This window comes from Gossypium raimondii, chromosome 9, assembly GCF_025698545.1.
Source record: "Gossypium raimondii isolate GPD5lz chromosome 9, ASM2569854v1, whole genome shotgun sequence".
In the NCBI taxonomy this organism is placed as follows: domain Eukaryota; kingdom Viridiplantae; phylum Streptophyta; class Magnoliopsida; order Malvales; family Malvaceae; genus Gossypium; species Gossypium raimondii.
Window position 1 is genome coordinate 41,754,931 of NC_068573.1, and position 13,981 is coordinate 41,768,911.

Consider the following 13,981-nt stretch of genomic DNA (forward strand, 5'->3'; position numbering starts at 1 on the left):
CATGGGATCTTGAATTGCATTTTATTTAGATGGTGATTACATGGGATGTTTTGCTTTAGATGGTGATTTTAAATACATGGAATCTTGAATTGCATTTTATTTTTTAATACTAAAAATAAATAAAAATTTTAATAGAAAAATTAAGTTTATTTTTTAATTTAATTTACTTATTTTTAAGTAAAAAAGAATAAAATATAATCTAAATTCTATAATACTTTTATCAAATTTTAATTGATGAATTCCGAGGCTGAGGGGTAGCCCACGTTTACGCAAGTTGAAATAGCATTGATGAGTGAGAGGTACTTCAAGGGCCACTTTGGAAGAGAGTTGTTTCTTATGGCTAGACTTTGAGCTTTTGGTCTGAACTTAGACAAGGGATGAAGAAATAATTTCAACATCTAAACATGTTGGAAAATTTCTCTTATCATGAAAGCTTTTGATTTGGTTTGACGGATGAATTGCATCCGGTTTCAACGACTTAATAACTATTATGCCATTATTTATTGATATTAGACTCGACTATAAGTTGAAGTTGATTGACAATTTAACATTACGCTTTCTATTGAAGTGTCACCGTAAAAACAATAAAGAATATTTGATTTTTGAAGTCAAAACTACAATTAAAAAGTATTTTTTCTCCCAAACGACGTAAAAGATGGGATTCAAGTGCTTTTAATTTTTGATTTTTGTGTTTGGAAGTAAAATGATCAAAATATCATTATTTATATTAACTATTTAAAAGATATATAGAAAATTAGATTAATTTATGTTTTATGTACTATTGTATTAAATTATTTAAATATAATTTATTATTTATATTTAAAATAATGTATTTATCACTAGTTTTGTAAATAGTTTATATTAATTATTTAAAAGATATTTAAAATTTATATTTTATGTATCATTATATTAAATTATTCAAATATCATATAACTTGATTAGTTTTTTTACTTTCTACTATTTTATCTAAAAATATTTAAATATAATTTTGAGAATAATAAAAACATTTCTGTACTTTGCTAAAAAAATTAAAAAATTTTAACCCAACAACAATAAAAACTAACTTAAGAGTGTGATGAAGGTAATATTAAATGCATAATTTACAAAAATGTTTTCTATTCTCAAGAAGCTGGAGCTCAGTAAAATACATAAAAAGAAAAGCTTTGTAGTGTCTGCAGACAGCAATAGGGACAACAAGTAAGCTGAAGCTGTGTAAAATAAATTTAAACAACAGAAATAGTCTGCTTTGTAAGTGAAAAATCAAGTTATTTGGCCTTTTTACAAAAATACCCTAAACTATCTATTAATTATGAAAATAATTAAAATTTGAAATTAAGTATGTAAATAACCTGTTTTGAATAGTAATCTTTAGTGTAGTCGTTACCCTTGGCTGCACCAACATCAAATCGGTAGCCAATCATTGGGTCTTGAATTAAAAAAATGTTTTTGGTAGATGTCCGTAGCAACACCAATATGTGTATTTTATATACCGGTAAAAATACATGTATTATGAATTTTGAAATAATGGAAAATAAAAATTTTAACAAGTGTCGTTATTATCATTGGCTGCACCGAATTCTGATAGATAAAATTTGAATTTTTTTGCTGCACCACTTTTTTTGTTTCGGAAGAAGTTTGTTTGTTTTTTTTTTGTCATACCATTTGTACAAGCCCAATATTTGCCCGGCCCATTGCCCAATAAACTTAACCCATTACCCACCTAAACACTAGCCCAATACCCAAATGATATTACAAGCCCAAACGGCCCAAACTTAAAACAATTTCAGCAAAAATAAAAAAAAAACCTAACCCTAGGGCGTCGCATGCTAGGACCTGCTGCCACTGCCTTTGTCCCATCGCCGCACGTCCCATCTCTGACTTGGGGCTGTGCACTGCTCACTTTGCAATGAGAAGAAAACACGCAAAGAACAGTAGCAAACAGAGAAAAATGAAAAAGAAAATGAAAATAGCATTGGCTATAAAGCCAAGTATCATCTCTGTAACGGGGGTTCCCCCCCACCCTTTTTTTTTCACAATTTCAAGAAATAAAAAAAGCAAAAAAACAGATTCAAAGAAACAAATGTGCTTTATTTATTTATTTATTTTTTATTTCAAAATAAAGGAAATAATAAGAAAAAGAAATTTGTTACCTTTCGGGTAATGGGGGACTCCTCCGTCTTGAGGGTGGTCAGGCCAACTGGCTTGCCGAAAGGACCCCACCGGCGGCGAGGAGAAACCTAAGGGTTTTCTTTTTTTTCTTTTTTTCTTCTTCTCTTTTTTGACTTTTGAGAGCCTTTTGAGCTATCTTAACCCCAAATCGGGGCTTTGCTCGAAAAAAGAGTGAAAAAGTGCTTTTTTAGTTTTCCAACCACTGCTGCTGTGTGGTCTTGTCATGAGCAATGGGGGCGGTGATGAACAGACTCCTGGCCGAATTTTCAAAAGGGAGAGAGAGACTCGAGAGAAAATTTCTGAGTTTTTTTTAGGGAAGAAAGAAAAATGAATTTAAAAAAAAAAATTGGTTTTATAAAGAGTTGAAACGGCGCCATTTTGGGGTTTAACCCCAGTAGCCAAAACGACGCCGTTTTGGCGTTAGTGCCCTTTTACCCGAGCGTCGACCCGACCCGATCAGGGGATCCGCGTGTTTTTGAAATTTGGATTATTTACTCTTTTGGTCCTTCCGCTTTTGCGTCTTAGTGCAATCTGGTCCCTTTTCGTTTTTTAATTTAGCCGCATAACTTTACTTTTGTTTCATTTTAGTCCCAATCAAAGTGATGCGTTTTGGAGGGAGGGATATTTTCTGTTCTGGTCCCCCTTCCTATGCGCGTGTCACAATTTGATCCTTTTCTCTGTTTCCAATTTCGATTTCTGCATTAAGGTTTTTGTTTAGTTTCAATTTAATCCTCTGCTTAATATTTTAGTTTTATTATTAAATTGATCATTTTAATATATTATTACTATTTATTATTCTCAGTCTTATTTTTCTTTTGTTTATTCATTACTATTGCTAATATATTAATTAGTTTTTTTTTAAAATTATCTTAGCTTTATATATATATGTTTACATACTCTTATATTTTATAAGTTTAAAGTATATATATTTGCATGTGTATATTTTATAATTTATTTATACATATATGTACGTGCTTGTATTTTTGTACTTTTAATTTGTATGGACATACATATGTATTTTATCTTTTCGTATTGTTTTTGTCTTCCTATTTGATATTTATTTGTTTATTTATTCTTATGTTCGTTATTATTTTAGTTTTCTTTAATTTATTATTTCATATACTTGATTATTTTATTTATGTATTTTATTTCTTTTGATTATTGCTTATATTATTTGTGCTTGTATCATCATCATCATTTTTTATACAAGTTGATATTGTGTTTACTCCTACCATTTCATGCTAAATTAATTTTATTTAATATGATTTTTAAAATGAACAAAATTTCGTGTTTAGATTCGAGAGGATCGTACCCTAACTTACTGGGTTTCGATTTTCACGATAAATCTAAATACACGAATCTTTTTAAAACTCAAATTTTAAATAATCTCGAGATTTAAAAAAATCGCGTCTTAACTTACTGGTTGTGATTTCATTTTTAAATCCGAGATGGCTAAAATATCTTTTAAATAAACATTTTTCATTCACGTATCGGGAATTTGAGACATTGTGTCTTAACTTACTGGATATGATTTTCTTTCTCGAATAACGTGAAATATGCCCCGTTTCTTTTTTCAAAATTCAAGTCGACCCCGTTTTCATCCAAAAATGGTGTCAACACCATTGATGTTGGTTGCACCCATTTAATTGATTTTTTTTTTGTCATGCCATTAATATTGCCTACACCCATTTGTGTAGCACTAGTTTGATTTTTTTTTTTGTTGTCATGTCATTGATTTTGGTTGCACCCATTTAATTGAGCTAGAAGAACTTTTTTGGTCATGCCATTGATGTTGGCAGTACTGCAGAATTTTTGTCAAAAAATTTTGAATTTTTTTATGATGTCACCCTTAGCTTTGGCTGCCCCAATAAAATCAAATAAAAATATATATATTTTGGTACCGCCAAGTTCTATGGCATGATCAAAAAAAGTTTAAGCTATTTTATCTCATTAGATGAGCTGTTTTCATTTTAAGTGTTACGCGAAAAAAAGAATAAATAAAACTTGTTATGTTTAGTTTAAGCGAGAAAAAAATTGATTGAAGATGAGTAACTAAAAATTGAGTGTATGTGCTTATTTCGATGGGAGAATTTTAGAAAAACAAGAAGTTACATTTGAAGCCCGACACAAATTACTGATGTGATTCAACAAGAATGTGGAGATAAAGGAAATGAAGCAAAAAGTCTGTGAAAGAATAACTCCCCGTTGTGGAAGGGCCTTGTCAAAATTATTCTACAAGTTGCCAATCTCAGCAGATCCGTGGAAATTTATTGAAGTGAAGCTTGTAGATGATGTAACAGCCTAAATTGTCAGTGGTAACAGAAACAGTGATTTGAAGTCACCAATTCTGATGAGTAAGGTCGTAAATTTTATTATCTAGTATTTATGGGTTAAATGTGATTTTAGAAAGATTTGTTAAATAGTGATTTGAGTTTAGAAGGAATTATTAGGTTAATTGGTTTTGAAAATAGGGTATCGAGACCTCGATTTTATAAACCAAGCCATAAATATTTTTATAAATATTTACGGAGTGTCATTAAGGTAGTATTAAAGTTTTGTTAGAAAATTTTATCGTTTCGATAGTTAATTAATTAAAAAGGACTAAATTGAAAAAGGTGCAAAACTTGCTAAAGTGATTAAATATCATAAATGGTAAATAACGGAGGACTAAAAGGGCAATTAGACACCCAAGGAATGGTTGAGGCGGCATAAGCAGAAAAAAATCTTGGAATGAGGTGATTTAAGGGCAAAATTGTAAATTTTGTGAAATTAACTTAAATAAATTGAATTCTAAACTTTTTTAGGTTATTCTTCTTCTAATTTTCAATCCAAAAACACTATTGAAGGTCCTCTAAGCTGGTTTTTCATATTTTTGCATCATATCAAGAGCTCGTAGATCAACGAGAAAAAGAGAAATTAGCTGAGTAGTCTCTGAACTACTACCAATTTTACAATCCAACCCAGGTAAGTTCATATGGTTAAACTTTCATGATTATTTGTTAATTTAGGAATGGTATAATGCATTTATTCATATTTTTTGATTGAAATTAAGATTATTGTAAAAGTATGAAAATTGAATTGAAAGTTTAAAATGAGTAGAACGCAGTAGCGGTGTGCATTCGGTTAACCGACCCGAAATAGCTATAACCGAATTAACCAACCTTCAAAAATTTTTAACCGTTAACCGAACCAAATTTAAAAAAAATTTAACCGAATTGAAATTTTTTCGGTTAATTAGGTCGGTTAACCGAATTAATCGAAAATTGTATGGTTTTTATTTTTGGTTAAAAATTAACCGAATTAACCGAATTACCCGAATTACGCGAATTGAATCAGTACATAATTAAAAATATTACATAAGTCTTTGAATCACTACATAATTAAAAACATTACATAATTCTTGAAATTAACACATAGTTGAAATGTAAGTCTTTAATATTTTCCATTTATATCCATTTCTTCTCTCCAAAAAATCTCCATTTGCATTAAACCTAAAAAAAAAAAAACATGTGTAATTGGGTAGATACTTAAGAGTTAGACTTTAGTTTTATTTTTATTGGGTTGGTAATTGGGTAGACTTTAGTTTTAGTTTTATTGGGTTGGGTAATTGGGTAGACTTTAGTTTTAGTTTTATTGGGTTGGGTAATTGGGTTGGGTTGGATAATTTTATTTATTAATTTTTTCGGTTAACTGAAAAAATTCGGTTAACCGACCGGTTTCGAATCGAATTAACCATTAACCGAAAATTCATAAAAAAATTAACCGACCCTCGACCAAAAAAATTTGGTTAACCGACTGATTAATCGAATTCGGTTGGTTAACAGAATTTTTTCGGTTTTACCCGAATTATGCACACCCCTAGAACGCAGGATTGAGTACGTTCGTTCCGTGGCAAAAAATGAATTGACAGATAAGACCATGGTTAGACCATGGCAATGTTTAAATGTAAGACCATAGCTGGGCTATGACATTTTAATGAAAATACCATAATTGAGGTATGACACCTTGAACGTAAGACCATGGTTTGATCATGACAGTATATATATGTAAGACCATAGTTGGGCTATGGCATTCTGATGATAAGACCATAGTTGGGCTATGGCATTCTGATGATAAGACCATAGTTGGGCTATGGCATTCTGATGATAAGACCATAACTGGGTTATGGCACTACAAATGTAAGACCATGGCAGGGCCATGGCAATGCATGTGTAAGACCTTAGTTGGACTATGGCACAAAAAGAACGATGTACTCACATCCATAAGCCGTTCTTCGATTCAGAAAGAAATGGTAAAAGACTTATGTGATTGAATTGAAAGATTTATAGATTATTATTGATATTGGTCTGAAGGAAGTGTGTTTATTGATTATATTGTAATTGACAGGGAAAAATGCGTGATTTAATTACAATTTAATTTATTATATTAAGTTCGGTAAGATCAATGTTTAACCTATTGAACTTACTAAGCTTCATTATACTTACTCGTGTTGTTTAATATTCTTGTAGCTTAACGTGTAGTCGGAATATCGGATCAACACATCAAGCTATACTATCCAGTTTAATCCGGTAGTTTTTGTAATGTAAATTTTGGTTTATACAACATGTATAGGGTTGAATTGGCAATGATATAATTCGAAATGTGGTTGTGAATGATATATATATTGTATGTATATTTTTGTAACTAGTAGTAGATTTTTGATAAACCAATTAGATGGATAATAGGTAAGTTTAAGTATTTGAGTATTTAGGATGTATGTCATGCTTAAAACGTGATATTTGGCTTGAGTTAATTGCTTGTTTGGGATGTATTGAGGTATTAAAATGTTGTGTATAGGGTGATATCATAATGGGTGAGAAAAGTGGTCTTAAAATGGCCTATTTTCGTCCACACGGTCAGAGACACAGGCGTGTGTCTCAGCCGTGTGTGACACACGGCCTGGCACATTGGCGTGTAGTTTGGTCGTGTGTCCCCTGCACCTTGAATTTCAAAACAGAATGCCCAGGTTTTTACACATGGCCTAGCACACGGGCGTGTGGTTGGCCGTGTGACCCAAGTTAGAGGGTTACACGGGTAAGGGCACGAGCTGGGACACGGCCGTGTGCCTCATATCAAATGCCCACACGGCCTAAGACACGGGCGTGTCTCCTAGCCGTGTGAGCCACACGGGCATGTGTCCTTACTTCTAAGAAATTTTTTGAGATTTTGAGAAAAATTCCCTGAGTACCCGGTTTAATCTTGATTCACTTCTAAGGTGAATATTGGGCCTCGAGGGTCCATCTAAATACAAGTGTTATATGATTGATTCTTAATATGTGTAACTGTAACAGCCGATTTTTAGTGATGTCGAAAATAGTGGTTCGAGGCCACCAAATCCAACAAGTAAGTTCGTAAATATTATTATTTAATATTTATGGGTCAAATATGATTTTAGAAAGATTTTTTTTGAATTAGTAATTAGTGTTTTATGAAGATTTATTCGGTTAAGTGATTTTAGAAAATGAGGTGTTTTATAAACCAAGCCGTAAATATTTTTATAAATATTAAGGAGTGTCATTAAGGTGGTATTAAAGTTTCATTAAGAAATTTTAACGTTTCGATAGTTAATTAATTAAAAGGACTAAATTGCATAAAGGGTGAAAGTTAAATTATAGATTAAAAAATTAAAGGGTCAAAGAAGCAAGTATGCCATTGCTTAAAGTTGAGGTGGCATAAGTATATATTTATTTAAAATCTAAAGTTAAAATATATTATAATATTATAATAATATTACTTAAAAGTTATGTATATATATTATATTATATTATATTATATTATATTATATAATAAAAGAACAGACAAATAGAAAAGAAGGAAAGAAACAGAGAAGCAAAACGAAAACATGGGAGAAAGGAAAGAAAAAGAAAAAAGGGAAGGAAAGAAAGAAAATTTGGGATTTCAAAGTTCAAAGTTTGATTGATAAGCTAATTTAGTCCTTTTCTTGTAATTTTGAGTTTTAGAATCTTAGAACAAAATACTACTTGATTTAAGATGAAATTTTGAAAGTTAGTAAATTTTAGATGTTGTTCATGTTGAGTAAATTGAAGAATTAGGGATTAAATTGATAAAATTTCAAGTTAGGAGTTAGTAAAGGATTGATTTGTAAAATAAAATATAAGTTTTGAATTAATAGGGACTAAATTGAGAGAATTTAAAAATTAAGGATTTATAGTGAAATTAGAGAGTTAAATTAGTTTAAAATGGGAACGGAATGAAAATATGAAATTAGTTTTGAGAATAAAAGTTAGTCTCGGTTCAGGGACTAAATTGGAATTTAGGCAAATATTGAGTAAAAATTGAAATATTTAATGTGAGATTGAATGGTGTTGTATTGATGATTTTTAATTGTTTTAATTCCGTAGCTAGCGTCGTACCGAAATTCTCGACTAAAAAAGAGAAAAATATAGTCGAGGGGAATAGTTCGAAATTCCTGATTTGTATTTCTATAATCCGAATCTAATTATTAATTGTTGTATTTTAATTAAATGCTATGGTAAGTGATTGATGTGAGAATTATTGTGTTTTACAATTGAAATGGATTATTTTGGTATGTGATGAAATTATATTGGTTGAATTGAATTAGAATATATATATTATAAATATATATGTGTAAATGTGAAATTGTGCAAATATGATAATTGAATTATTTTTGATATGTATAAAATTCAGTTTTAATGCCCAAGTAGACGAAATTTAGAACTACTAGGATATTAGTGGCAGGCCATTAAGGAACTTTAGCGTGCTCTCTGATTACTAGCACGTCAGTGCTATCTGTTTAGCACATTTGTGCTCTCTGTATAGCACTTTAGTGCTCTCTGTTCATTAGTGCATAATAATGCACCTCTGTATTTGTTCTGTATATCCGGTGTGTTCTATAAAATCTACTCTGGGCTAAGAATATGAGATAGTAAACTGAAAATAGAATGTGAAATATATTGTAAATACATGGAATACACGAGTTATATATTCATAAATTGAATGTGGAATGGATAGTGCCATTGTTTAAATGATACGTGAATAAATTATGGAAATGTATTATATATAGCAAGTGGTAAAAATTGAGTATTGTGTGATTTTAAAAGTTCAATTGTGCTTAACATTTTATTATACATATTTTATTGTTTTATTTTTAAAAAAAATTTAGATTATAGAAATACCACTGAGTTTTTACTCAGCGTACGGTTTTATTTTCCATGCGCATGATAAGTACATAAGTTTGATCGCTGATTCAACATCCAACAACGATCCTGAACTCAAATATGGTGATGTTTATTTTTTTGTGTCGGCATGTACCTAAAGTGTCTAGATAATAGTTATTTTGTGGTTTGATTGTAAATGAAGTTATAAGATTAATTTTGGAGAGTTTATAATTTGGATTAAAATGATGCTTTGATGACTTATTTCAATGATATAAAATGTTTGAGATTTTTATCTACTTGATCTGTAAACTTCAAGATGTTCGTAACTTGATGCAAGCGAGGATACGGGTTGGGGTGTTCTGATAACAAAGGTGGGGAAATGTCCGTATTAAATTCATAAAGTTGTGGTAGTGCTCCGTAACCTTGTTTCGGTGACAGATAAGGATTATGGGTGTTACAAATGATGTTGACCTAACCAATATGATAGAACTTTATTGTTCCAATGAGAACGTCAACACCCTACCTGTTTAGTTATTCGCTGAGTTAGCTGATGCACAGCCTGTTGAAGATGTAACTTCAATAAGTCAACATCCTAGGGTTGATTTTGATCTGAATGTTGGGTGGAAAAATCAGTCGGACTGTGAGGGGACATCACAAATGGCCGAAAATCCAAACTATAGTGGGAGTTCATATTATGACCCTGTCTCGAGCCACCATCTACAGATATATCCGAAGGTGATCTAAACCGATTTAGATGATGGGGAAGGATCCGATAATGATTATGATCCTCAACACGAGAACAAAGAATATAGTGACCCCAATATAGACAAGCTCCCAAAGGACATCGACGATGAAGGAGTGGAAGAGGGTAAAGATGTATACCCCTTATGATCGAGAATCCAAGTTGCGAAATTATTTTATGAAATAACCTTGAGGCCCACATATCGAATGTAGACCTTGATGCATCGCTTGCACCAGGATTCCTTGAGTACCTAGAGATAATACGTGCTCACCGTTTGGCGGAAGATATCGATTTTGATGAGTTGTTTATTGGGCAACAATTCACGAATAAGGAGGATTGTGGTGTTGCCATAAAAATGTATAACATGAAGGTGTCAGTGGACTATAAAGTCGCAAAGTTAACACCGACACTATATGTTGGGGGATGTTGGAGAGCTTAAGAAGGATGTAAATGGTAGGTTCATGCTGCATTTATACAGAGGACTCAAATGTGGACAATCTGCAAATTGGAAGGACCTATACATGCACGGCAACATGTATGACACAAGACCATCATAAGCTAGATGCGAAAATGATCTGCAACTGCATCATGCCATTGGTGAAAGACACGTCGACCATTCCAATCTCAGTATTGATTGTCGACATGCAAACTCGGGTCCAGTACAGCGTGTCATACAAGAAAGCATGGTAGGCGAAATAGATGGCAATTGTGCAGTTGTATGGTGACTGGAACGCGTCATAAAACGAACTACAAGGGTGGATATCTGCAACGCAGGAGTACATGCCGGAGGCTGTGATCGGCTTACAGACGCAGCTTTATTACGACATTGGTAACGTACTTCAACTAGGAAAACAAATTTTCCACTGTTTGTTCTGGACGTTCAATCCATGTGTTAGTTAGGGCCTTCCCCCACTGCAAGTCGCTAGTGCAAGTTGATGGTACCTGGCCTTATGGGAATTACACGCGTATACTACTAATTGCGGTTGCATAAGATGGTAACTAGAATGTATTACCATCGCCTTTGCCATCTTTGAAAGGAGTGCTTCAAGTCTTGGGAGTTTTTCCAAACGAACTTGGGAAGGTATATTGTTAGGTAGAACAACATTTGCATTATTTTCGATAGATCGAAAGGACTAATTGTCGTGGTAAGGTGTTCCGGGATTTCTTGGAAATCTGGATACTGCATCTGACACATCACATACTTACCAACAAACTGGAATATCTAGGTTTAATTTTACCATGCATAAATATTAGGTATAAGTTCTCTCCCAAATTTATTTTAGATTGAAATCCCATGATATGTAAATTGTATCCATATTTATTTTTTTATATTCTTCATGTCTGTTTCACGGTCCATTTTCAGGGTTCATGGCTACCCCTTCCAACAATGTTGTCTCTAATATTAAACTCGCGCCCTCTCCTTGAGAATGTAATGTGATTTACCATCACATGACATCAACCATTTTTTATATCTATAATTATTTTGATTTTTAGTTTAATTATGCTTTATACTGAATTAATAATTAAAATTGCTTGGATATATTATTTGTAATTATATTTAACAAAAAGAAACATAAAGGAAGTAAAGTTTTGAATGATAAACTAAAGTTGATATTTATTTATTGACTTTTGTTAGCATTAGTCCAATGTTCACAGTACCATTAGACAAGATTGTGAATGATTTGGAAAAAAGCCAGAAGAAACCCAGGGTTTGGACAATAGTGCAAGAGCACAAACATTTGTATATGTTTACAATCTTTAGATCCTCATTCATCACCATTTTTTAACCTTTCAGATGCATCTAAGCATAATCTGAAGTACCCTGCAAAGAAAGCTTTATAGTTTTGATGATCATATTGATAGGAGCTAGCATGAGGAAGATAATATGGAAAAAATCCATCTCATGCTAAATTGTTTCCGTTTGTTCTTTCTTTTCCTTGTGCGTCTTTATTCTCAGATTAGCCCCTGATATGTTGTTCTGGCCTAATATGCAAGTAAATGACAAAAGGTAGTAGATGAACCTTGCCTAAATCAGGAACTCTTAAGTATCTAAACATTGCTGAAGAACCTAAACTACGAGTTGACCAACAGGTATCATAGATTATCTGACCTTAGTTATGAAAGTTTAACCTCTGTAATGAAGTTTTTATAAATAAATTAAGACCAAGGAGTTATGATTTGTAGCACCAATCACAATGTACCATTATTTTCATGATTGCAAATTATCAATGAATCATACAAATGCTATAAACAATATCCCATTCATTATTACCAGACATATTACCAACACGTTGTTCAACCCTTTCTCAGGATAAACAAACGCGGAATGGTACTCGAGAAAAATGGTTCAACTCCCAGTTCCAGGTCTACTTTTTACGTTTTTAAACCCCATGATTCGGCTGATATTGTGATTTAGTGGCAGCCCAATTAGTTATCATGAAACTTTGGGCCTTTTTCCTTTTCTACGTTAAATTTCTGCTTAGAATTTTCACTGCGAATATGATTCTCCATTTGGGATTTGGCTAACTTTGGTAGAAGTAAATTGCAGACGTTTTCAATTCGTAATTTCCTTTACAATTTTTAAAAAGAAGGGTGGCATTTACAATACCATGTAATTTCATATGCGTACAATTCAATTACTGGTTTTCATTATTACTTTGATGCGTCTCTGGTTTGTGTCTTCCAGTGGCTCTTATATAGCAAAAAACAGCCACCAAGAAAGTTGTGGCAAGACCTCCAAGGATTACACCGCCCCCTGCTACGGATTTGTCCATGGAATGATGATGATGATTTTGTAGGTGAATGGCCTCTCCATCAACACTCACGTTTTCTTCTTTGTTTGGTTCAGTAATGGCTGCTGTGTGATCTGCAGAGGGGCTTCCTACAGTGGGGTGCATGTTCTTTTTAGTGTGGGGCGCTTGGGATGGGCTTGAAGCCGGTGCATTGTCAAAGGTCTTCAATAGTTGGTGCTTTCCAAGTTTCCTTATTGTGGGTGCTTCAGCTTTGTATGGTTCTCCAGGAGCCGGAGCTGGAGCATTTCCACTGGCCGCCATAGCCACAAAAGCATTTATCAAAAACAAACAAAGAAGGAAAAGCTGAGCCATTTGTGAATTAAATTCGATGGTGGGTTGTTATTTGTTAAAGATGCTTTTGTTTTTTGATCTTATGGGGGTCTGATTTGAGCATATATATACATACATACATAGAGAAGAAACTGCTATAAGCATTCCTACTACAAAGCATGGGGGTTTGGTGGAAGTTTCCCATTGCTGGATTCCAAGCATAATTTATTCCAATATCTTAAATCTGTTTTTATGAAGTTGTCTATGGAGTGGGAGATACACGTGCAGGCATTAGAATAATAGAACTACAACTAAGACTTCAACGGAGGGAACAAGATCTTTAATATGTTTATTTGTAAAGTTTGTGTAACCTCTATGATTGAATGAATCACACCGACATCAAGATTAACTAATAATATCCATGGATCAAAAATTTACAAAGCAAAAGCTGCAAGAAAAGGAATTATACAAAGACAGCATTTGCAGTATGATAGGTAATTACTAATTAAGATGTTCCACAAACAAGATACTTTGAGTTTTGGATGAATATTGCTACTTTGTCTGATGATGTTCTTCAAGTGTAGACACGTCAAGATTCGATTATATGGAATGGGAATTGCATAGTCATATAGGAAGGAACAAACAAACAAACAAACAATGTCGATACATAATGTTATAAAAGAACACTAATTTCACCCTTGGAACTTGTAATATAAAATTGCGGTGGAATGCTCCAAGAACATGAGACATTAAGTGTTAGAAAAGGAAACAACTGGGGTTGGTACCATCTTGGAGAGAAAAGATTCAGAGGCAGAGTTTTGATTGAATAG

The 13,981-nt window shown here is 32.6% G+C and overlaps 1 protein-coding gene across 1 annotated transcript; it reads right to left on the bottom strand.

Moving 5' to 3' along the window:
- Positions 1–12,616: 12,616 nt before the first annotated feature.
- Positions 12,617–13,568, bottom strand: LOC105797958 (uncharacterized). Its single transcript, XM_012627822.2, has one exon. The coding sequence runs from the start codon at positions 13,191–13,193 to the stop codon at positions 12,726–12,728; it is 468 nt and encodes a 155-aa protein (XP_012483276.1). The 5' UTR covers positions 13,194–13,568; the 3' UTR covers positions 12,617–12,725.
- Positions 13,569–13,981: the final 413 nt, after the last annotated feature.

Coding starts and splice junctions, on each gene's coding strand:
- LOC105797958 (XM_012627822.2), bottom strand. CDS start 13,193: ATGGCTCAGCTTTTCCTTCTTTGTTTGTTTTTGATAAATGCTTTTGTG.